At 29.6% G+C, this 23620-nt stretch overlaps 2 protein-coding genes across 2 annotated transcripts; one reads left to right on the plus strand and one right to left on the minus strand.

Moving 5' to 3' along the window:
- Nucleotides 1-3312: 3312 nt before the first annotated feature.
- Nucleotides 3313-9734, plus strand: LOC112737690 (switch 2). Its single transcript, XM_025787707.3, has 8 exons — nucleotides 3313-3901; nucleotides 4594-4700; nucleotides 5617-6532; nucleotides 6792-7039; nucleotides 7736-7862; nucleotides 7935-8210; nucleotides 8309-8552; nucleotides 9121-9734. The coding sequence occupies exons 1-8, from the start codon at nucleotides 3443-3445 to the stop codon at nucleotides 9447-9449; spliced, it is 2706 nt and encodes a 901-aa protein (XP_025643492.1). The 5' UTR covers nucleotides 3313-3442; the 3' UTR covers nucleotides 9450-9734.
- A 228-nt stretch (nucleotides 9735-9962) lies between these two features.
- Nucleotides 9963-13709, minus strand: LOC112737691 (uncharacterized). The gene is made up of 11 exons (XM_025787708.2): nucleotides 13369-13709; nucleotides 13224-13283; nucleotides 12960-13127; nucleotides 12563-12626; nucleotides 11913-12118; nucleotides 11579-11683; nucleotides 11428-11461; nucleotides 11184-11290; nucleotides 10839-10880; nucleotides 10442-10516; nucleotides 9963-10320 (listed from the first exon to the last, which is right to left on the minus strand). Exons 1-11 carry the CDS (start codon nucleotides 13570-13572, stop codon nucleotides 10264-10266), a joined length of 1122 nt encoding a protein of 373 aa, XP_025643493.1. The 5' UTR covers nucleotides 13573-13709; the 3' UTR covers nucleotides 9963-10263.
- Between the last annotated feature and the right edge of the window lie 9911 nt (nucleotides 13710-23620).

Genomic DNA, 23620 nt, shown 5'->3' on the forward strand with positions numbered 1-23620 from the left:
TCTCTTCTCTTTCTTTTTCCCTATCTATTAGTTCCTTTTCTCTAACATTCTTAATATCTTTCATGAGGGATAGTTTTGTAACAACCGATGATTTCTTTTCGCTAAGATCTTCAGACATTTGTGCTTTTTCCTTACCTTTTTTCTTGCTCTTCTTTGATCCTTGTGGGCGAACGGGAGAGTCCACACCGGGTTTATCAGCCAACGGTATTTCTAGGTTTGATGAGGATGAGTATGCTCCAGTTGCACTAACTTCGGTTCTCTTTAAGCCTCCACTCTGTGTAGGTAGTTGGCTTCTCCATTTTTGCTCCAAACGAAGCATGTTCCAATGCCTCTCAAAAGTGAATTTTTGACCATAATTTGTGGAATAAAATTTATAGGCCAACTCCTTTATATCATCAGCGTTCGAACCACTCCTTATATTTCGACTAGCTTGATCGTAGCAACCAGCAAATTGTGCAACAGTTTTGTTGATCTTATACCATCGTTTCTTACATGCAACTACCCCCTTGTCATGTCGGAACAAAATTCTACACAATAGCTGTGAATTCGACTCCAAAATGTTTCTCCCTTTTGATCGGTACCAACTATAGGTCAATTGAAACATTTAACCATGCACTAATCAGCATCTTATCATCTTTTCAATGCCAGTGTTAAATACTATCTTGCCTCCGATCTTCAATATCATCATCATTGAGGTCGATAGCATCTAATCCACGAGGGTTGGCAAAATCTGAATTTTGCAAATTTGGACTAGATTGTATAGGAGTATGAGAGGATGGGTTAAAAGAGCCACCAACACCAGATGAGTTATGTCTTGATGCACTGAATTGAGTTGGAAACGGTAAGCAAGTTAGAGTAACATTTTCGATAGAGGGGTTAAATATGGCTGAAAATGAAAAATGCGGTGTTTGTGAATTTTGATTTTGTGGTTGGAATATAGGAAATTGATTATTATAAGGAGCTTGAAAATTGAAATTAGAAAGATTTTGTGGATTTGAATTTTGAAATGTATTTGGTAGTGTAAAGTTTTGATTTGGAACTTGAGAGTTTGAGATTTGAGATTGTTGGGTATTTGGAATTTGAGAAAAGTTTTGTAAGTAATTGAAAAAAGAGTTGAATTGATTTGGATCCATTTTTTCGAACAAAAAATAATATCAGCAGAACTTTGATTTCTTAAACTTGGAAGAAGATGAAGACGAGTAGAAGACAGTGTGAGAATAGAAGTGTATCTAAGTGGTATATATAGAGTAATAAAATATTAATTTATTAATAATAACGGTAACATACTATCGACTAGTTTTCAACGGCTAATTTTACAATAGCTAGTTTTGCAACAGCTAATTTTAGTAATGTGGTTAGCATTTTAAATTTTAAAAATAAAAATAACCAATCCAATAAAAAATTATTTTGTAAAGTGTAAAAATTAAATTTATTTTTAATGTAAATAAATTTAATTAATTATAAATAATTAATATAAATCATTAATTAAATAAAAATTTAGTTATTTAATCTAATTAATTATTATAATTATTAATAAATTAATTATGATTAAATTATTATTTAAATAATTAATATAAATTATTAAATAAATAAAAATATAATTATTTAATATAATTATTTAATTAATTAAAATTTTATATAATTATTTATTTTTATAATAACTTGTCATTTGGCAAGTTATTATTAGTTATCACAAGTCCTCATTTAGAGGGACTTTTGTCTCTTAAAAATCATGCGGAACCCTTCTTCTCTTTCCTCCAACGATTAGTTTCTATGTTTATCAGAAAAAGTGTTATTGAAACGCGAGCGTTGGGTTGGTTTCTATGTTTGTTTATCAGAAAAAATGTTAGTAGAACGGGAGCGTTGGAGTTGCTCTTACAACACTCTCTGGCACCTTCTTCAACACTAGGTTGCGTTTAATTTTAAGGATAGGATAAGTTAAAATATTGATAATAAAATATAAAGAATAAAAATACAAAAATTAGTATTTTTATATTTTATTTAGTGATAAATTAAAATAAATTATTAAAGTTTAATTTATTTTCATTTTTTTATTTAAAAAATTTAAAAAATATATAATAATAAAAAATATAATTATAAAAAATTAATAAAATAATAAAATAATAAAAAATAAGTTGTGTTTTTGATTAATTTCATGTTTTATCTGCCAAACACGATTTTATATCTCAGTGTCTCATGTCTATAAACAAACAGTCAAATACAGCCTAAGACTCATTCTTGTTAATATTATTATAAAGGTTTAATTACTCTGTTAGTCTCTATAGTTTCGCAAAATTTTCAATTAGATTCCTATACTTTTTTTTCTTTTAATTGGATTCCTGTACCAATTTTTTTTTTCAATTAGTCCCTCTTAGCAGTAATTGACTTAATTTTATAGGGACTCAACTAAAATTAAAAAATTAGTATAGGGACCCAAATAAAAGAAAAAAAAAGTGTAGAGATTCAATTAAAAAAAAATTTTGGTGCAAGGACTTAATTAAAAGGAAAAAAAGTACAAGACCTGATTAAAAATTTCACAAAATTATAGAGACCAACAGAGTAATTAAACCTATTATAAACTAGACTAAGACTTGCATAATACCTGAAAAGATAAATTAATTATGATATATGATATAAAGAGAAATATAATGAACCATCAAAATCTATTTTTTTTGTCATTATTTACTCATCTCTTTTAGTTTAGTAATTTAATAATATATTTTATCTCATATTTTTAAATACTGATGACTACCTGATAGTCAAAAATAATAAATTTTATTTATGAGTTGATTAGATAATATGTAAATTGATGTTAAATTTAAATATCTTTTGTTAAAAAAATTGTACAAAGTATTAATTTAGTTATTTGTATATATTTAATATAGTTATTCAAATAAAAAGTAATACGAAAAAAATTATGAATTAACCTAATTAATCAAGATATGTTAGAGTGACAGAGTGTACTTAATAGAAAGATGTATCAAATTTAAATATGAGAACGAGATTTTTAATAATGTGTGAGAGATTATAAAATAAAATAATAACAAACATGTATAAATAAATTAAATAACATAAAATTTGAATATTATTATTATTATTATTATTATGACATTTTTATTGTATATATTTATTGATAAGTAATAAATTTAATTGATTGATTAAAGAAGTTAAAGTTATAAATTTATTTTTCATAAAAATAATGAATTGATTATTATTTATTGCCATCTAATTGAAATTGCTTATATGAGATTATTAAATAAAAAATAATGTAACTTAATTACTTAAAATTATTGTACGAGAAGTTAATATTAATTTTTTATTAAATGTATCATTATCATAGATGAATTGAAATTTTGCAGGGGATTCAGGAGAAACGGAGAAAGAGACCCCTCCCTGCGGAACGCTGACATTTGCGCGCGTTGTTCAATCCAAACCTCATTCCATGTCACTGCACGCTTTCAAGGAAACTCTACTAAGACCTTGCACCACAACCCAACAACAACAATCTTCTTCTTCTTCTTCTTCTTCTTCTTCTTCTTCGCTATCAATTTCCCAAAGCCAAACACGCCCTTACTCCTTTCTTCACGATTCACACCTTCCCATCCCAAGAAAACTCCCAAAATCCACTCTTTCCCAGCAGCTCCGCCGCCTCCAAGAAGACGACGCCGACGACCACACAATTTCTTGGCCGCCGCTTCAGCTCCACAATTCGGTTAAGAAGCGAGAACCGGAGGAGAAAGAAGCTGATGATGGTGATGACGAGGATGGAGAAGAACAGGAGGAGCTGCAGGTGAAGAGGGGAAAATTCGGAATAGCGAAAATTTCACAGTTTCAGTTTGATCACACTGGACCGTTTGAGCCTCTTGTCCTTTCTTCAGGTGGAGAAGTTCCAGTCATTCAGGTTCCCCTTTACTTATAGCATTTTTAAGTTTTTATGCAATTAATTGAATGCATTAATTGACATTGTTTATTGGGGCTTTCTTATTTATTGGTATATTAGTTCCAAGTTCCAATCTTGCAAAGTGTGCTCTTGGAACACATTTAATGTACGCTCGAGTAACATTCACAATCAATAATTTACTGCTTTCATGTAATTTTTAAGCTTTAGAATAAAAATGTGTGATTGTAGATGTTATTGGAGCAAGTATTTCTTGGTTGAATTTGTGCATTGGCATTGGCATTGGCATTTATCAACCAGATACATACTAGTATTTCTAGGGTTTATCAACTTAGAATACTTACTAGCATTTATCAACTAGAATACGTACCAGAAGTAAAACAAATCAGTTGGATGTTTACGGTAAATAGATTGCATAATGGCAGGTTCAAGTGGGTCACCTAAAGATTACTAGGTTTTATATTTGTTTTTGGATAGTCTATTCTTTATTTTAGTTTAGCATGTTCCTGATTATGAACTTACATGTTTTTTGGCCAAAAAAGAAATGGTGTAGTGCTCATATATGTGACTGAGTGGTGCAATATTTAGAGGAATTGCAGATAAAAAATTTGAAACACTTTGATAAATGATATTAGGAGTGTAGAGATTTGAAACACAATTGAGATATTTACTGTGAGGTGCTGATCGGATTTCAGGTTCCAGCATCTATAAATTGTAGACTACTTGAGCATCAAAGAGAGGGAGTGAGATTTCTGTATGGTTTGTATAAAAACAATCATGGTGGTATCCTTGGAGATGACATGTAAGTTACATCTTATCACTTGCTCCTCGCACTCTTTTGCCTTTTTTATCTGGTTGCATTTCTTTCTTCTGGTTTTTTCCTCTACTACTCTATGTGGTTATTTCAGCACCATCAAATGCATTATATATTGAAAGGGGTGTGTGTGTGTGTGTGTTTGCAAAAATTCTGATTTTGAAAAATCTAACAGGTAGGGTTCTATTACAATTCAAATAATGATTTTTTTTCTTTTGGTTGTTTTGTCCAATCACATGCTCATAAAACAATGGTCATGCATGGATATTATTCAAATTTTAGTGCATGACTGCATGCAACACTGTTAATTGAGAACCCTGTGAAAAATTTCGTTTTTACTCATGGGCCTGTGTGAAGTACATGTTCATGACTTCTCCTTAGAATATAGATCACAAGAACTGGCAGCATCTTCAACATAAAATGATATCATGTTTTTAAATTTTATAAAGATAAGATTTGTGTTTTAAGTGTTTTTAATGAGATATTTCTGTTTAGTTTCTGGAGCCTTTTACAAAAGAAACAGGCTCAATAGTACAAATAGCTTCCGCAACTAATATATGAAAGGAAATAGTATGTTTTCCTCCCAAATCGTTGATTTCCTCTTATTATTTAACTAGGTAAACCAGCACATCTGTTTGTAATGGATTTGTTCAAAAATATTTTGGACAGCGTAGCAGTGCTCTTCATCTAATTCACTCATGTCTGCCCTCTTGTCTATATCTTCTGAGTTTTCTTGTTTAATTTATAATACCACATATATCATGATTCAGTCAACGTCCTTTGAATTTTAAATTTCTGGATCTTCTATTTTGTGTCTATATACTATTTATACTATTTATAGAGTGCCATACAACTATAATTACCGAGTTGAGGTTAATTTTGAGCGTATTAAAATTTCAAACAGGGGTCTTGGAAAGACCATTCAAGCAATAGCATTTCTTGCTGCTATCTTTGGTAAGGAAAGAGACTCTATGCTGGGTGAAAATGACGAAGAGAAGAGAGACCCTGTATTGATAATCTGTCCGACTTCTGTCATTCATAACTGGGAGAGTGAGTTCTCTAAATGGGCTAATTTCAGTGTTTCCATTTATCATGGTGCAAACCGGGATCTGATACATGAGAAACTAGAAGCAAATGGAGTGGAGATACTTATTACAAGTTTTGACACTTACAGAATTCACGGAAGTTCCTTGTCAGATTTCGAATGGGGCATTGTAATTGTTGACGAGGCTCACCGGCTTAAGAATGAGAAATCAAAACTCTATAAAGCATGTTTAGAAATTAAAACCCCTAGACGTTATGGTCTTACAGGGACCATAATGCAAAATAAGATAATGGAGTTGTTTAATCTCTTTGACTGGGTTGCACCTGGATCACTTGGGACACGGGAGCACTTTCGCGAGTTCTATGATGAACCCCTTAAACATGGTCAGAGGTCATCTGCTCCTGACAAGTTTGTCCAAATTGCTAATAAAAGAAAACAACACCTTGTGAATGTTCTTCATAAATATTTGTTGAGAAGGACAAAGGAAGAGACAATTGGACATCTTATGATGGGGAAGGAAGATAACATTGTGTTCTGTGCCATGAGTGATTTGCAAAGACGTGTTTACAAGAGAATGTTACAGCTTCCTGATATCCAATGCCTTATAAACAAGGACCTGCCTTGTAGTTGTGGTAGCCCACTTACACAAGTTGAATGTTGTAAGAGGACAGTACCAAATGGAATTACTTGGCCTTACCTTCACCGAGATAACCCTGATGGTTGTGATTCATGCCCTTTCTGCATTGTCCTTCCGTGCCTTGTCAAGCTTCAACAGGTTAAGCTTAATCTTTGAGATATCTTTGCCTATCTCTGTTTGTACTGTTGCTTGCATAAATTCTCTCAAAAGCTACTTATTCACACCGTTGGATGTCTTTCATCTTTATTTTTCATAGGAGTTTCTGCGTTCTAGGTTTTAATATTTATCATGGTTCAACTCAATAATACAGATTTACCTAGATGTCATGTTCATGATGCTTTGTTACTTTATTTAATTTGACTATTCATGTGTATTTTTTTTTTAAATCTTTTTTCAGATAAGCAATCACCTTGAGCTGATTAAGCCAAACCCCAAAGATGACCCTGAGAAGCAAGGCAAAGATGCAGAGTTTGCTGCTGCTGTCTTTGGCTCTGATATTGATTTGGTTGGCGGAAATATGCAGAGTGAGAGTTTCATGGATCTAAGTGATGTGAAACATTGTGGAAAAATGCGAGCACTTGAAAAGCTTCTGTACTCATGGATTTCACATGGTGACAAAGTTCTTTTGTTTAGCTATTCGGTGAGGTGAATACATAGTACACCCCTCAAGTTATGTTTGTTGTTTGATACTTTTTCTGCTGATTTAAGTTAGGATGGATATGGCACAACAGAGATTGAAATTTTAGGCAACTTGAAACATGCATTTTAAGTTTCCATTAATAGAGTAAAGCTAACAATTAGAATCCCCAGGATCAAAGAGGCTTGGAACTAAAGGGGCACAATAGAATAAGATAACCTAAGCTTTGGTAAGCTGCAGAATGCTCATTAAAAATACTGTAGTAGAATAGGATTCTCCTCTCCTCATTGAGGCATTTAGTACCAGCTGTCACAAGTATCTAACTTGTCACAAGTATCTAACTGTGACGATCATATGCTAGAATTACTCTTGTACCCTTCTAGAGCTTGCAGATCAAGCTGCAAAATCTCTACCTATGAATATGGTTGTACACACTAGTTGAATCATAATGGAAGTATCACATTTAGGTCAATCACTCTCTCTATCTGCAGAATTCTTTAGAATTCTCTTACACATTTTCAAACTTAAATTATAAATATAGATTGTACTATGTAGAGTGCTCCCTTGTATGTATTGTTCACGGGACTTATTAGCATGGCATTTGGAAAGCTTTGCATGAACATCATTTGCAGTAGAAAACTGGTGTTTGCATGTGCTTATGTTTTCCTATTGAATTGAACTTAATTATCTTTTCCACTTTCCAGGATGCTTGACATACTGGAGAAATTTCTCATACGGAAAGGCTACTGCTTCTCAAGACTTGATGGGTCTACTCCAACAAATTTGCGCCAGTCTTTAGTTGATGATTTCAACTCTAGTCCTAGCAAACAAGTATGTCTCAAACCCAATGATTGAGTGAGCAGTTTTCCGATTCAATTTGTGGACTCTTATTTATTATTTTAGGTATTTTTGATATCAACTCGTGCCGGTGGGCTTGGGTTAAACCTTGTCAGTGCAAACCGGGTTGTAATATTTGATCCCAACTGGAATCCTGCACAAGACTTACAGGCTCAGGACAGGTCCTTTCGTTTTGGGCAGAAGCGACATGTTCTGGTGTTCCGTCTTCTTGCAGCTGGTTCGCTTGAAGAACTTGTTTATTCTCGTCAGGTGTATAAGCAGCAGCTTTCAAACATTGCTGTCTCAGGAAAGATGGAAAAACGATATTTTGAAGGTGTCCAGGTATGAAATACATATGCATTTAAGTTTTGCATTTTTTTTCATTTGATTTTAGTATTTTTAAACTAGTTCTCATATATACCTCATTAATTTGCTTGCAGGACTGCAAAGAATTTCAAGGGGAGCTTTTTGGAATTTGCAATTTATTTCGCGATTTATCTGACAAGCTATTTACTAGTGAAATCATTAAACTGCATGAAATGGGAAAGGAACATCACAATACAATAGAACAGGAAAAAGAAAATCTTTTAGAAGAAACTGATTCTCTAAAATCGGCTTCTGACACTGAAATATGTGCTGGAACTGCAAGCAACGTAGCAAGTAAACCAGATTTTGAAGACCTTGGTAAGTTTAAAGATGCCTAAACTTATCTGAATTTCCATGTTTTTTCCCATTATAAAATCTATTGTCACCGAGAAAACAGTTAAGTGATAACATGCAACCAAAACTAGCGTAACTTTTGGATGTTTGGTGTTCTTTCATGGTTAATTTCTGCTTTCTACAATGAAAAGTGGCAATAACTTAACAAGACATAGGAAGAGTACTTAATTGTTGCAAAAGCTCTTGCTGTGTACATCCAATCATAGCAATTGTAGCCTTTGTGTCTGTTAATGTTTTGAATCTTTCGTCTAATTTGAAAATTGAGATCCTCAAGGTTCAAGGCATCCTTAAACGATATGTCAATTGACAATTTTAAGCTATTAATATTCCTGCTGATAAAATTTGCTCTTGTAAATTTCCTTCTAAAATTAGTATGGTAACCAAACATACCTAGAAGTGGAGTCATCACCCTCAGGCTTCAGGGCATCAAATCCTTGAAATGTGGGAATAAAGCTTCTATGGTTTATGGTTTTCTTAAAAAATTTAATAATGTTCCATGATAAATCTTGTAAAAAGAGCATATTTTTTTCAGGAATTGTGTATGCTCATCGAAATGAAGACATTGTCAACTGTGGACCTGTGATTCAGGGGAAGATAGATAGCAGGATCCCTTCAAAGAGTGATAGCTTAGTCAAGGCAAGCATCTCTTCAGTCAACCAAAGAAATAAACCAGATTGTGTACCTAAAAAACAGAAAGCTCCTTTGATTGATGAAAGGAAGAGAACCCAATATAGCTTGCTTGCACATTCTATGGGCATGGAAGAGCTTGCATTTAGCAAATGGTTACTATCAGCAACTCCTAAGGAGAGGGAGGAAGTGCTTCAAGACTTCAAGAAGAAAAAGAAGATGCCTAATGGTTAAAAGGAATGGTTCATGTAGATGGCAAAACAAATGGTTATGTTGCTACGATTACAATATAAAAAACATTACTGATTGTAACATTATGTACAGATGGCAAATATAGCATACCACCCTTTTTTTAGTAGTTTACCATTTTCACAAAGTGAATATGAAAAATGTATCTTGTTCCAAAGGTTGTAGCTTTTGTGTATGATGAACTTTAATTGTTACTTCAGGCTTAGGTTTCCTTTTCTCAAATTGAATATGCTATATTTAACTCGTACATTTGATGAATCTTCACATCGAGCTTTGCGACTGGAAGGTTGGTAAGATTCCCGTGAATTATTTTTAATTTGATAATGCCATATACTTCAAAGAGAGGAAATGGATTTTATTTATTTATTTTGACTTGGTCGAAATGAATAATACTTCACAACTATGAAGTGTGAATATCTTCCCTTTAATAATCGTTCCAAATAAATGAGGTTAAGACTTCGTAGTAATCACACCATAAAACAAAATACACAAAAAAAAGGCTATAAAATTCTGTTAATAATTAAAGTAGGAGAAACATCGCATTGTTCCTGTTAATATCTATGGACAGCTATTAAAATTCAATCATAAAGGTAAACTTTTTTAATCACAACCATTGCAACAAAAAAAAAGGTGGAAATTCCAGCTCCATTAGTTAACCCCACACTCCTCATATTGGTTTATCCCGCTCCAGTTTTTTACTCTAACAAGCATATCACATGCAATGATCACATATGCCACCAAAATTACATTGGCTAAAAAATAAGAAGAGCTTCTAGCAAGCTACTCATTCTATTTGTCACTATCTTCTCTGCATTTTGAATCTGGAAACTGGTTTTGAAGGCTGAGAACCAGAAACCTGTGATAGGCATCATATATTTTAATAAATAAAGATAACACAGCATGTGATTATTATTACAATATAAATTACAAAATCAATTCTTTTATTTACTGAAACAACATAAAATCAATAAATCTACCTGTGATGAAGTTGAACTTTGTCCATTTGAGGTTTTAATATTCTCAGTATGCTCTACGATGGAGCCTGTAAAAGCCTGTAGAATATACATATATTGGAGAAAGATAAAAGCAGCAAACCATTTAGTTATAGAGCAAAATGAGGTGAGGGTACATACTGTGAAGTACCGGGCACCTTTAGGAAAGGGATTCATTTGTTCTAGGAGTTACAATTATCCAGTTATGCCAAATTATATTTTAAATTGTATATAATTTTTTGCAATTGATCTACCTAGTGACATCTTTAATTCAATGACGAGAGAGTTAAAATTCATGATAAGTTATTTGATAATGTATGTGTATCCAAACTTACCTTTAGTGAAAGTGAATCCTAGCAATGTATATAAAGGGTAAACATACCTTGTGGCTATCAAATGATGGTTGTGAAGGTTGGTGTTGAACCTGCAAAGGAAAAAATAATAAATATTAAGGACCAGATCAATAAATAAATAAACAAATAAATCTTGTGCTCATAGGGTGGAAGAAATCAATGAAGATCACAGACTGAGCTGCAGAATAAAGGCCACAGATTAAGCAAAAAGGCCATGTCAGTAAATAATTCAGGACATAGTGAATAATGCTAACATTGCATGTTACTTAGGACTAGAGAATACACATGAATCGATTATGAATGACCAGGGAATCAATATAGCCCACAAGACAACATACAGATATGATAAGAATTTCATCACAAGACATACATACCTCACTTTTCAATGCAGTAGCTGCTTTAACTTGCTTCTCTTCATGGTGTATGAGAGGCTTCTCGATATGATCAACAAATTTCACCTTTTTAGCAGCATTCTTCCCCTCTGAATTCAAATCAACAAGAATTTTCCCAGAATGGAGGCAGCTAGCACGGATATTAATTTATGATACACATAACTAGCAAACATGTCTATGCCCATAAAATGAGAGAATTAAGAGGTTATTGAAATTGAAGACCAACCTCTAACATTTGATTGCAAATCCAGGCTTGCAAACTGCATTTTGAAAATCAGAATGCAAAACCATGCTCTTTTTTAGCTGAAAGTTATATATCATATATATATTAAACATATGTAAAGCTGAAATAAGGAAATAGGAAGATACTAACTTACATTCAACTGATCAGCTATATCAGGATTGCAATGCTTTTCTACAGACTTGGTTGCCATACTTTTATTGTTAGCCTGGTCCACTGGTGGTGCGCCTTTATGGAAGTCCTATTTGGACAGTAAGAAAATGAGTAATAAGTTATCAAAGTCCGATGTGTTAATATCCTCTAACTAATATTTATAAACCAGAATTCAACAAATTCTAATGTTTGGTTTTCTGTTAGGAAAACTCCTAAACCAAAGTTTGGGAATAAACTTATTTCTTGTAGCTTACGACATTCCAGATTATGATTTAGCAGTCACAAGGAAATTGAAACACTATTAATCAAGTTATTACTTCTGAATTGTGGGGTTCGTTATCAACAGGTCTTTGATATGATATATCATCAACGTCCTCTGTAGTTTGCTCATTTTCGCCATTGTCACCGCCACTTTCTGCAGCAAGCTCTTCTTTCTCGAGTTCATCCATTCTGGACAGCATTCGAGCATATTCATCATCAGGTTTAGCTTTTTCAAGATCAGGAGCATCTTGCTTCAGTAGACCTGAAAAAGGAAATTAGCATTTCATTCAAAGATACACCAACAACAACAATAAAAATAAGCCTTGCCCCACTAAATGGGTCGACTACTAGGAAGAAGTTTAAAAGTACAGTCATCGATTTCATGCTTTGTTTTTTAGTCTTGCATGTGAAACAAAGTATAATTGTATAAATAAAAGAAAGATAAACCCTTTTCAGGAAGCAACATTAAAAGGTAAAAGAAAACCACGAAAGTACCGGAATCAATGAAAAACTTATGATACAAAAGTATATTAAATAACCACGAAAATAAATTAAAAGGTGCTAGAGTTATCTGACTCTAGAGAAGGGTCAGTATGAATGACCTTTGCACCACGGCTCCAAATTTAAGAGTTTTGGTAGTATTGCAAGTCTGTCTCATCTAAAAATAATCTTAGACCTTGTAAAGCAGAAAAAGCCATGAACATACCTGATTTAGTTTCCCCTTTGTGAGAATCTTCTATATAGTCTTCCCTTATCTCCACAAGACCCTCCTGTGCCAAAATCAAATATCATCACAGCAAATCAATCAGTTAAGAAAACTTCATGAACACTTTCATATGCATGCATGATGAAAGCACAAGACGGATCAAGTCCCATTAAAAATGTATCACAAGAATATATTTGCTTTCAATGTCATATGCTAAGGAGTAATGTACATTACATTGCACCAGAGGTCCACATTTCCCAGCTTTAAAATATTGAAAACAAAATTAACAAATCAAATAAAAACAAATCCTTCAAAATAATAATAATAATAAAGAAAAAATATGCATCAACAGGTTCAACAATGCCTTTTAAGTCCAAACTATACATTAGAAACGCACCGCAGCTTCAGCAATTGTTTGACCGAAAAACATGGCCTCTGCTTGAAGGTCCTTGATCATGGCTTCCAGAGAATCAAGCTGTGACTCTAATCCCTTCCCTCTCCGTTTCAATATCTCAGCGGTCTGTTTGGAAGTTCTCTCTGCATAATATCCTTCTCCCAAAAGAACCTACGAATCAAAACAAAACAAAACCACTTCTCAAACATGGAAAGCAAAAATGTAAGAATTGAACAAGGCAACAACAGAACCAAGTACGTAAGATACCAGGAACTCATTGGTGTGAATCAACCGACCGGGAAAAAACGCTGCTTTCCCAAACGGAACCTGAAAACCCCAATTCCGAAAATTTGAAACTTTATCTACATCGACATCATAATATATATAAAAAGAGGAGAGAAAGGTCATTTACCATGATGTCGTGAGAGAGTTCTTCAGGGAGCTTGTGGACGAGGTTGATGAGGTTGTTGTTGTCGTCTGCGAAACCTAGCAAACGGTCGAGCTCAGCGCGCTTCTCGGCGATGGCGTATTGGACGCGGTTGGCGGCCTTCTGCGCCTCCTCGACGGGGAAGAGAGAGGCCAGTGACGTCACCGTTCCTCTCCTTGTCTCTTCCATTGCTGCGCCTTCTTTCACTTCACTGGGAGTGGGCACTCATGTTGATTTCAACTGAGGGAATAAAAAAAAAAAAAAGTAAAACGTAGTTATCGAACCGAGGCTAATTTTTTTGTATATTGAAAAGATGTTGGTGACTCAATTAGATTTTATGGTGTTTTTTAGAATTATAGGCGTATTGTTTTATTTTCACAATTTTAAAAAATATTATAAAATTTAATAATTAAGTATTACACTAATATTTTTTTAATATATAACAAAATAAAGTCATCAAATCGAAGCTAAATCTTAAATCTTAAATAAATGTGTCATTAGTTCATTCAGTAGATTAGTTTGTTATAACTAAATAAAAATATAAAATTATAAAAATAAAAATAAAATTAAAATAAAAAATTTAATAATTAATGTTTACATACAACTTATTTAACCAATAAATTCAAACAAATAATTTTAACCTAATTCACCTTTATATGTCATTATTTTTAACATATAAATCCAAACAAATAATTTTAACTTAATTCACCTTTATATGGCATTATTTTTAATATATATATATATATATATATATATATATATATATATATATATATATATATATATATATATATATATAACTGTTTTTTTTCATGTAGATTTTATTTTGTTTTTTAAATTTTTTTAACATTTTCTATGTCTCTAAGTTCTGTTTCATTTCTGCATTCTCTACGTTTCTTTTCTTTTTTTTTGTTCTCGTCATTCTTTACATTCTCTTTGTTCAAGTTTAATGCTCTTTTATGTGATTTGAATATTTGGATAGAAATATTTTAAATTAAGCTGTGAAATCTAGTTTAAACGGTATTTTGTTATCGAAAATAATAATTATAATTTCTAATTCATAATTACAGTTATAATTACACTAAATAAGCATGTTACCTGTGTTGTGTAACTTTTCAATGCCAACAATTTTGTTTCATAGAGTGCATGGAGAAAGTCGGGCACCCAGTCACCATGTTTAACATGCCTTCATCGTGTTAGAAAAATTGCTGAAAGAAAACTTTAGTTCAGAGTCCGTGAGGTCATTATTTTCATATCGAGGTATTTAAGAGATGACGTGTCTATTACATAATGGATAATGTCATTAAACAATGTAATGTTATCTTCAAAGATTAAACTTTTCAATATGCGAGGCATCTGGATTATGGGTATATAAAAAGAACAAAAATCGTTATTCGGTAAAATGAACTTAAGATTTTCAAGAATAGGGCAACCGGATTAAAACTTGTTGGGGTTCACATTAAACCCTGGATAATAACACGGAAAACAATCACGTTTCAAAATAAGGGGTTTAATTGATGGACAAGTGAGTATGGCTTCAGGCAAGTTGATTCCAGACACTAGATCAATGTCGAGATACAGTTCTTGAAGATGGGGACTAATGACGGCATTAAACCATGTTAATATAAGACTCTCTGAAATTTGACAGCAAGTGAAGCGAAACTTTTCAATGGGGGGTAATCTGCATTGCGTTGAGCTAGAATACCATTCACATACGAATCAAATCAATTTTTTCATTTTACCTATTTTTCAGAGGAGCAAAAGATTCTTTTTACATCTATGTCAAAGACTTGGAGATCCTTTTAAATATGGCGCCACTTGCGAGAGAGGATGCTGGTAGCTTATTTTGTTGGGAGGTATGAGAGAATGTCGCACAAAATAGAATCCAGTAAAAAACTGATCCTATTCATGTTCGTTGATGCTTTCGCTTTCTCTCCAGAGAGGGTTACACTCAGCTTTAGGATTTAAAGGAGGGGTTATGCTATTGTGATGAAGGTATTTTTTTCCATCACCTACTGAAGAGACGTGGCAATAGTGTAAGGACAACACGTGTGATGGATAGGGTCCTAAGGTATTTTTTTCATCACCTACTGAAGAGACATGGCAGTAGTGTAAGGACGACGCATGTGATGGATAGGGTCCTATAGTCCCAAACAACTTCTGCGAGCAGAATGTGTTTCTTTTATTATCCTGATTGCCAATTAAACTGGTGTAATAGCCTATTAACGAGAAGAGTTAATTTGATAGGTTTTTTGTTGGGCAACAGACAATTTTTTGTTAGAATTGGTGGGTTTGAATTTGATATAATATTGGATACAGTGAGAATTTTCTGGACGAAATTTTGAAAAAGTTGACAAAAAAACATGAAATTTTGAAAAAACCAATCGTACTAGCAAGTAGCAGCTAAGAAAAAATTAAGAAAGAAGATGTCCCAAAAAAAAACAAAAAAGAAGAAAGTACCTTTTTATCAATAATAATAATAATAATAATAAAAAGGCACATTTTCGGCTATACAACTATTCTGATGGAGAAAATACCTTTTTAGATTTTCAACTCTTTCCAATTTTCAACAAAAATTTTGAAAACCAAAATAATGACCGCCTAAGTATCTAACAAAAGAAACTTCATCAATTTATTTAAAAATTATAAATAAATAAATAAATATAATATATAATATATAATATAATACGATGATATTATATAATTGAATTATTTTAATTAATAACTGAGTTCAATTAAATTAGTCTAATAATTTATAAAAAACATAAAAATAATAATAATTAAATTATTTATAAAAATAATTTATTCACTTAATATTTTTTAATATATATGTGTGTTTGTGTCATTTAACTTCATTCACAATGAAAATTAAAGTAAATTATTTCTCCCAACGGAAAATGGAATTAAAATTAAAAATATTTCATCCTCACCATTTTTAACAAAATCAAGTGCACAATAGTGATTATAAATTCTTTTAATTTAATTTAATTAATGCATACTTTATCAATTATATATTAATGAAAACAATTTACGTAAGAAATTAAATATATTTTTATATTTTCGTTAGATATTTTTTTATCATTCTTAGTTCGTTTAATGAACACCTACTTACATTTTAATTGAAACAATTCTTTCTTTAAATCAATGTCATAATTTTTTAACTATTTAGAATCTTAAATCTTGTCCATTTTCAAATTTCGACCTTAAACACTAACTCCCTCCCCCCTTCACCTTCAAACTTCAATTCTAAAGTATAAATTCTAAATTCTCTCAACACTAATTTTTTTAAAGAATAAAGTATTGTTTTTGTCCTCAACATTTGGGGTAAATTCTATTTGTATTCCTAACATTTAAATCGTCCTATTTGTATCTCTAACGTTTGTAAAAGTGATTCAATTTTATCCTGCCATCAATTACACATCATAAGCGCTTTAGTTTGAGTTTTAAAAATCTCTTCTTGAAATTAGAATACAAATGTCTGGATAGAATCGATGATCTACTCCGAAAAATAGCTCATCAAATGTTGAAACTAATTCCTACAATATTTACATAATTCACTTTTCTAGAGACATAATTGAATCTAAACACAAATAGTGGATATAATATTAAAATCGAACACATCCAAGTGAGACCTAATTGAGAATGAATACATCCAAGTGAGAATAATTAAAAAATATAATCTGATTTGTTAGTATAATTGATAGTAGGATAACATTGAATCACTTTTATAAACGTTAAGGATACAAATAGGACGATTTAAACGTTAGAGACACAAATAAGATTTACCCCAAACGTCAGGGACAAAAACGATACTTTACTCTTCTTTAAATCTTGAATCCTAAATTCTAAACATTCAATTAGATTTATTAAACTCTTAACTTTAATAAATACCAAATCATAATCTAATAAACTCTAAACCCCATATATACCATAATTTATAAATTCTAAATCCTAAATTTTAATTCCCAAATCTTAAATCATATACAATAATCCTAACCTTAAACCTAAAATTCTAAGCTACAAAGTCCAAATTATATAAATTAATCCTAAATAATAAATTTTAAATAATATTCCTAAATTCTACACCAAAATAATAAAAAAATAAATTAAATATTAAATAAAAAACTAAAGATAATTACATATAAAATTCCCTCTATTAAACCTTTCAAATTATCAAAATTGTAGTTATTGGATGTAAAATAACATTCTAAATTTTATTTATAATTTTTCTTACTACATTAACAATATATATATATATATATATATATATATATATATATACTTCTGGAGAAGCATTTCAGGTGAGGCATTGTACTATATTGGAAGTCTAGTGCGCCATGCCTCTGAACCATTAAGATATAATATAAAATATATAAAGGAATGAGATTATGGGAGAGAGGAATGTTGTGAAAATGAGATAAATGGGTGCATGGTGGACCGTTAACCTGTTTTTTCATTGTCAAGTTCATAGGTATGGAAAAAGTCCATAATATCCACTACGGTGTGATGATGTGGACTAGCTTATGACTTATGTCATGTGCCTGTAGTTGGCTTACAATGAAATGGTGAGCCAAATTTTATTTGGTTGTAATTAAATTGTTAAATAAAAATATTTTTTAATAATTTTTTAAATATATTTAATAAAATTTTAACAATAAAAATTAAAAAACTTTAAAAATATTTTAATTTTAATATTATAAATAAATAAAAAATATTTTTATATTACCGTATCAAACAAAGAATAAAATATTTTTGCATAAAATATTTAAATATAAAATTATTTTTACCTTTTAAAAAAATCACTAAATTTTTTTTTCCTAAAAACACACAGAAAAAAATCTGTAATTTTGTCCATTTAAGCCAATTTTCGATTATATCTATTACAAATTTCATATTCATCTAATTCCCATTACTCTTGCATCTTTACTCAATTTATTATACACATATTGACAATTTATCAACTAATAACTATGATATACGGACACTGACACGGACATGAAACACTACACGACACGGGACACGCCGATACGCACATTTTAAAATCTTATAAGACACGGAGACACGTATACATATAAATATAAAGTATTTTTTTAAATAAATCGTAATGATATTTTAATATTTTATTGATATTAAAATATAAATTAATTTTTTAATAATTTTTAATGTCTTATTTTAATTATATCAAATATTTAAAATATCTTTTTATTTTAATAAATAATAATATATACTATATATAAATTTATTTTAAGAATATATGTTAAGAATAAGACTGGACACGCTGACACGTGATGGTATTTAGGTGTGTCTAAGTGTGTCCGAAGAAGAATTTTTTATTTTTTATTAAGACAGGATTGGACACAGCAGACACGCGTGTCGGACGAGTGTCGGTGAGTGTCGTGTCCAAAATGTGTCCGACATGTGAACACGAAAATTCAGCAAAGTGTCCGTACTTCATAGACTAATAATAACACTTTCAATTGATAAAATATTCAAAATTTGCATAACACAATAAAAAAAATAACATTGGCTTATATTAGAAAACATTAATTTTAAGACTTTAATTCGTTCATTTATTTTTTAGTAATACTTCAATTGGTTTTAAATAATTTTTTCTGTACAAAGTAGTTTTTAATAAAAAAAATAAATTAGTTTTTAATTTTTTAGAATACCAAACATATTAGGAGTTTTTATTTAAAAAAAAATATTTTTTAATTTGTGTTAAAAAGAACAAATTTATTATAGTCTTATGCATATTATTTGTTAATTTTGTGGGTAACTTTATTTAACAAACAGTCTTATTTTGTTGAGATATATTGATAAATTTAAAAAAAATATATTTCATAAGTAGTATTTTCTGCAAAATTAAAAATTAAAACAAAAAATTCATCTTTATTTCACAGAGTATACATGTAAAATCACATAAAAAAATTTTAATTATATTAAAATATTATTTTAAATTAAACATTTATTTTTTATACCCTTTAAAATATAAATATCAATAAAAAATATATATTTCTATTTGAATTTAAATAAAATATAAAAATAAAATATAATAAGTAACGCCTCACTTTTGGTATGATCATGACGTGCTAAAAGTTAGGGTGTTACATTATGGTACCATCTGTAACAGCCCAGACCACCCGCTAGCACGATATTGTCCGCTTTGGCACACAAGGCCTCACAGTTTTGTCTTTGACGATAGGGATGATGGCCAAAGCCCCACACTCACTGGTCAAAACGCGTCATGCTAGGGAGATGTATCCACACCCTTATAAGGCATGCTTCGTTCCCCTCTCCAACCGTTGTGAGACCTTACATAATAAAAAGCTAAATTTTGTGTTTTAATTCAAATTCATTAAAAATGATACTTTTTATAAGTTTATCAATTTAAAACAAATTCATAATGATTTTTTAAGTTTTATTATAAATCATCATTTAATTTATCATCATCCATGGAATCATTACCAAAATTTTTTATTTTAAATAGATACACCTAACATATAATCCTACATATGACATATAAATTTAAAGTTAAAATTTTTACAGTTTGAACTAATATATAATAATATCTAAATATTTGTTATACTATATTTATTTTACAAATTAAATAGTAATTTAACTAATGTTATGCTTTAATTATTTTCAAAATCATAATTGCATAAATTTAGTTAGTATTTTTACTTTATTTTATTATAATTATTTGTTATTCTAAACTCTTAAGTTTAAATTCCCGTGCCACCTTAAAAAATTATATATTATTAGATAAATTATTTTAAAATCAAAATGTGTAATTTAAAGTTATAAATTTATAAAAAAACATAATTTTATAAATAAATTTGATTAAAAAAATAGATTTTAATTTGTATTAGTTTTTATTTTTTATTTTATTTAAATACAAACGGAAATATTTTTTATTAAAATTTATGATTAGAATATCTTTTACTATATGATTTTACTTACATAACATGCAAAAATAAAAGTGATTTTTTTTGTTGTTTTATAATTTTGTAGTTTGTGTTTTTGAAATACTCATTTCTTTCTTAATTTGTTAGTATGTACAGTAAAATTAATAAATAATATAGATAATATAAATTACCTTTTTATAATACAAATTTAAAAATTAAGATTTTTATTTTAAAAAATAATCTGTTGTAAAATTTTATAAAGTATAAATTAATTCTCATTTAAAAAAAAATATATTATTGAGGAATTAAATTATTTATAATTTTAAAAACAAAAAAGATTTTATTTTATTAGAAATAATTTGCTATTTTTCTAATAGAATTTTTTTTATGATAATTTCAATAAAATATTATTCTTAATTTAGATATTTTAATACACAAAAACTTATAGAATTTAATTATTTTAACTATGTTCATCAATCTTAGCATTTAAAGGAAAAAAATATGATATTTAAATTACACTACTTGATATTTCATATATAAAATCATTTCGGGACTTCTACGTTAATCTTGGTATTTTTGTAAAAATATTAATATATTAATATAGAAGTTGGATTTTTTTTAATTTATTTTTTTTATAAGCAAACAATAAATTTTTGTTGGTAGAACTCTTTTAAAATCTCTTTTCTATTTACTTAGTCATCATTTTTAATAATAGAGTCTTTTTTTTTGGTTATTTCCTCTTATAACTAATTATTCATTCAGTGAGAAAATATATATATGAACCTATATATGAATATACATAAATATACAATGGTTAATTTAATAGCTAATTTTTAGTATATACAATAATATTTTTATCTAAATAATGCATAAAAAAATAAATAATAATGGTTCTTCTATTTTTGATAATGTCATTTCACATATAATTTTTTATATTGTATATTTGTATTTTTTTAAATGATATTATTAAAATAAAAATGTTCATATTCATTTTTTTATAGAAAATATAGTTATATATATGAATACTTAAATTTAATATTCAATAAGTCTGATAAAAAATAAGGTTCTCAACTTTTTTTATTTCAATTTAACTAAAATTCGCAAATTTTATTTTTCAAAGAAAAACTAAAGAAAAAAATTATTTTTCCTTTTCTATTCATAGTAGATTTGATGATGAAATAGATTTTTTTTTCTTTTAAAAAAAATGTGGTGATAAAATAGATGAATTTAAAATTTTTCTCTCTCTCCGTCTCGCATAGCAGCTGCCCCTTATTGTCCTTTTCATTCACTTTCCAAGGACAAACTGGTCATTTCCTGCATCACTCTAAGACAAAATAAAACTTGCAACATAACCGTACTTGGCATACTGATCTTTAGAAAAACACCCTGGAGTACTTGAAACGTTTCCTATACTTCTTTCAATAATTAAGAATAATGTTCACCAAAAACTTTTTTATTTTGTCCAACTAACATCTGCTTCCGAAATCCGAACAGCCAATGTCTCTATATGGGGAACAATTGAGCAGCTGAAGAAGAATAATTTCTTCATCACCGTAGCATTGGCCAATTATTTATGCATTTGCCCCATATCTTTATTATCTTTTTACTTATTGACATCAGAGACAGTGGTGGAGCTTAGTTCAGACAAGGGGTGGCTATGGTCCCCCCAAATTTTTTATAAAAAATTTAGTAGTATTTTTTTAAAAGATAAAAAATAGTTCAATTAATTTAAATATTTTACTATAACTTAAAGTATCTAATAAATTAAATAAACAACATTCTCTCTATCTTTAGGTTCAAATATAAAAAATTAGATATCTTTTATTTATTTAATTTAATATTATTTTATATTTTACTATTTATTTAATTTAATTTTTTATATGATAAAAAATAATAGAATATTCAATAAGTATTAATATTATTGTATTTGTATAAATTGATAAAAAAAATTCAATAAATATTATAAATGTTAATATTTGTCCTTCTAACTTCTTCTTTATATATTTTAGAGGATATATATTCAAATTTTTATATAAAATAATAATGAAAAATCAAAGAATTGATACATTTTTTAAGAGGAAGGCTAATATTTAAGAAGGAGAACATATAACTTTTACAATATCAACACATGTAGATAGTTCTTCTACTTTAATGAATTACGAAGAAAGTGAGATATAACCTTCAAAAGTTCAAAAAGTTATATCTGATGACTTTAACTTTAACTTTTTAGAACGAGATCTTGAAAAAGGGCTTTAAATTTGACAGTATCACCCAAACCAGAGAGATGAGGTTAGACGAGTTTATCTTAAATGAGGTCTATATAAAAAAATATTTTGACAATTATTTTTTATTTGGCCCCCAAAATTTTGTTTCAAGTTCCGCCACTGATCAGAGAACTTTCAATAATATAATAATAATAACTCCACACATATATAACTTGGCATAACTCAAAACCCATCGTACTCCAAACTGGCGGAGGCATCTTCTACCCCCATCGGAACACGACCATCCTCCTTTGGCGGTGGTTAATGACGAAAATAAATCGGCGGAGTTCTGACCAAATATCTCTCTGGTTAAAGCATTTGGTCTGCTTCGTCAACAATTGCGAAATTAATTTGCCTTTTCATTTGGATGGTGAGATTGCATATTTGTTGTTGTGTGAATACTGAATAATGTAACTGTTTCCCTTGTGTTTGTGGTTTGTGGATAATAAAAAAGGCAACGTTAAATTAAGTGTTTGATACCAAAGATTGAAAAAGTGAGGATATTTCATTTATGTTTGCCATATTGCAAGTGCACAATGTTGATCCTTCTTCATCCTCAAGGTGCAAAATTCCTTTCACTCTCTTTCCATCTAAATCCAAGAATCTCAAGAACAACAGGACATTTCATCATCATCTCACATTCAGCAAGTGTTTTACAGATTTTCAACAAGTAGAAATAAGGATTAATTGCATTCAATCAATTCAAGTAGTTCAAAATTTAATATCTGAAAGCAAACTCTTTGCAGATATTAGTTTTGCTTACATTAAAATCTTTTACTATATCAGCAATAAAGAAAGAAATTCGCAGAATTAATAACTGATAAATGATACAAAGAAAAAGAATTGTCTTTACTTAAAATTGTGTTACAAAAAATCAAAGTGCTATAAATATAAAATAATGAAATCAATAACATGTGAAAAAGAAAGAAATCAACTTTTAAACTAAAGTAAACTGCGTAATTGTAAAATATAGGATTTGTAAAGAAAATAAAAGCAAGATAGAAGAAAACCTATAAAAAAATAACTCAAGATAAAGTCTCACAAAGTTAATAAGATGTGAGAATTTGT

The sequence above is a fragment of the Arachis hypogaea genome, chromosome 13 (assembly GCF_003086295.3).
Source record: "Arachis hypogaea cultivar Tifrunner chromosome 13, arahy.Tifrunner.gnm2.J5K5, whole genome shotgun sequence".
Lineage (NCBI taxonomy): Eukaryota > Viridiplantae > Streptophyta > Magnoliopsida > Fabales > Fabaceae > Arachis > Arachis hypogaea.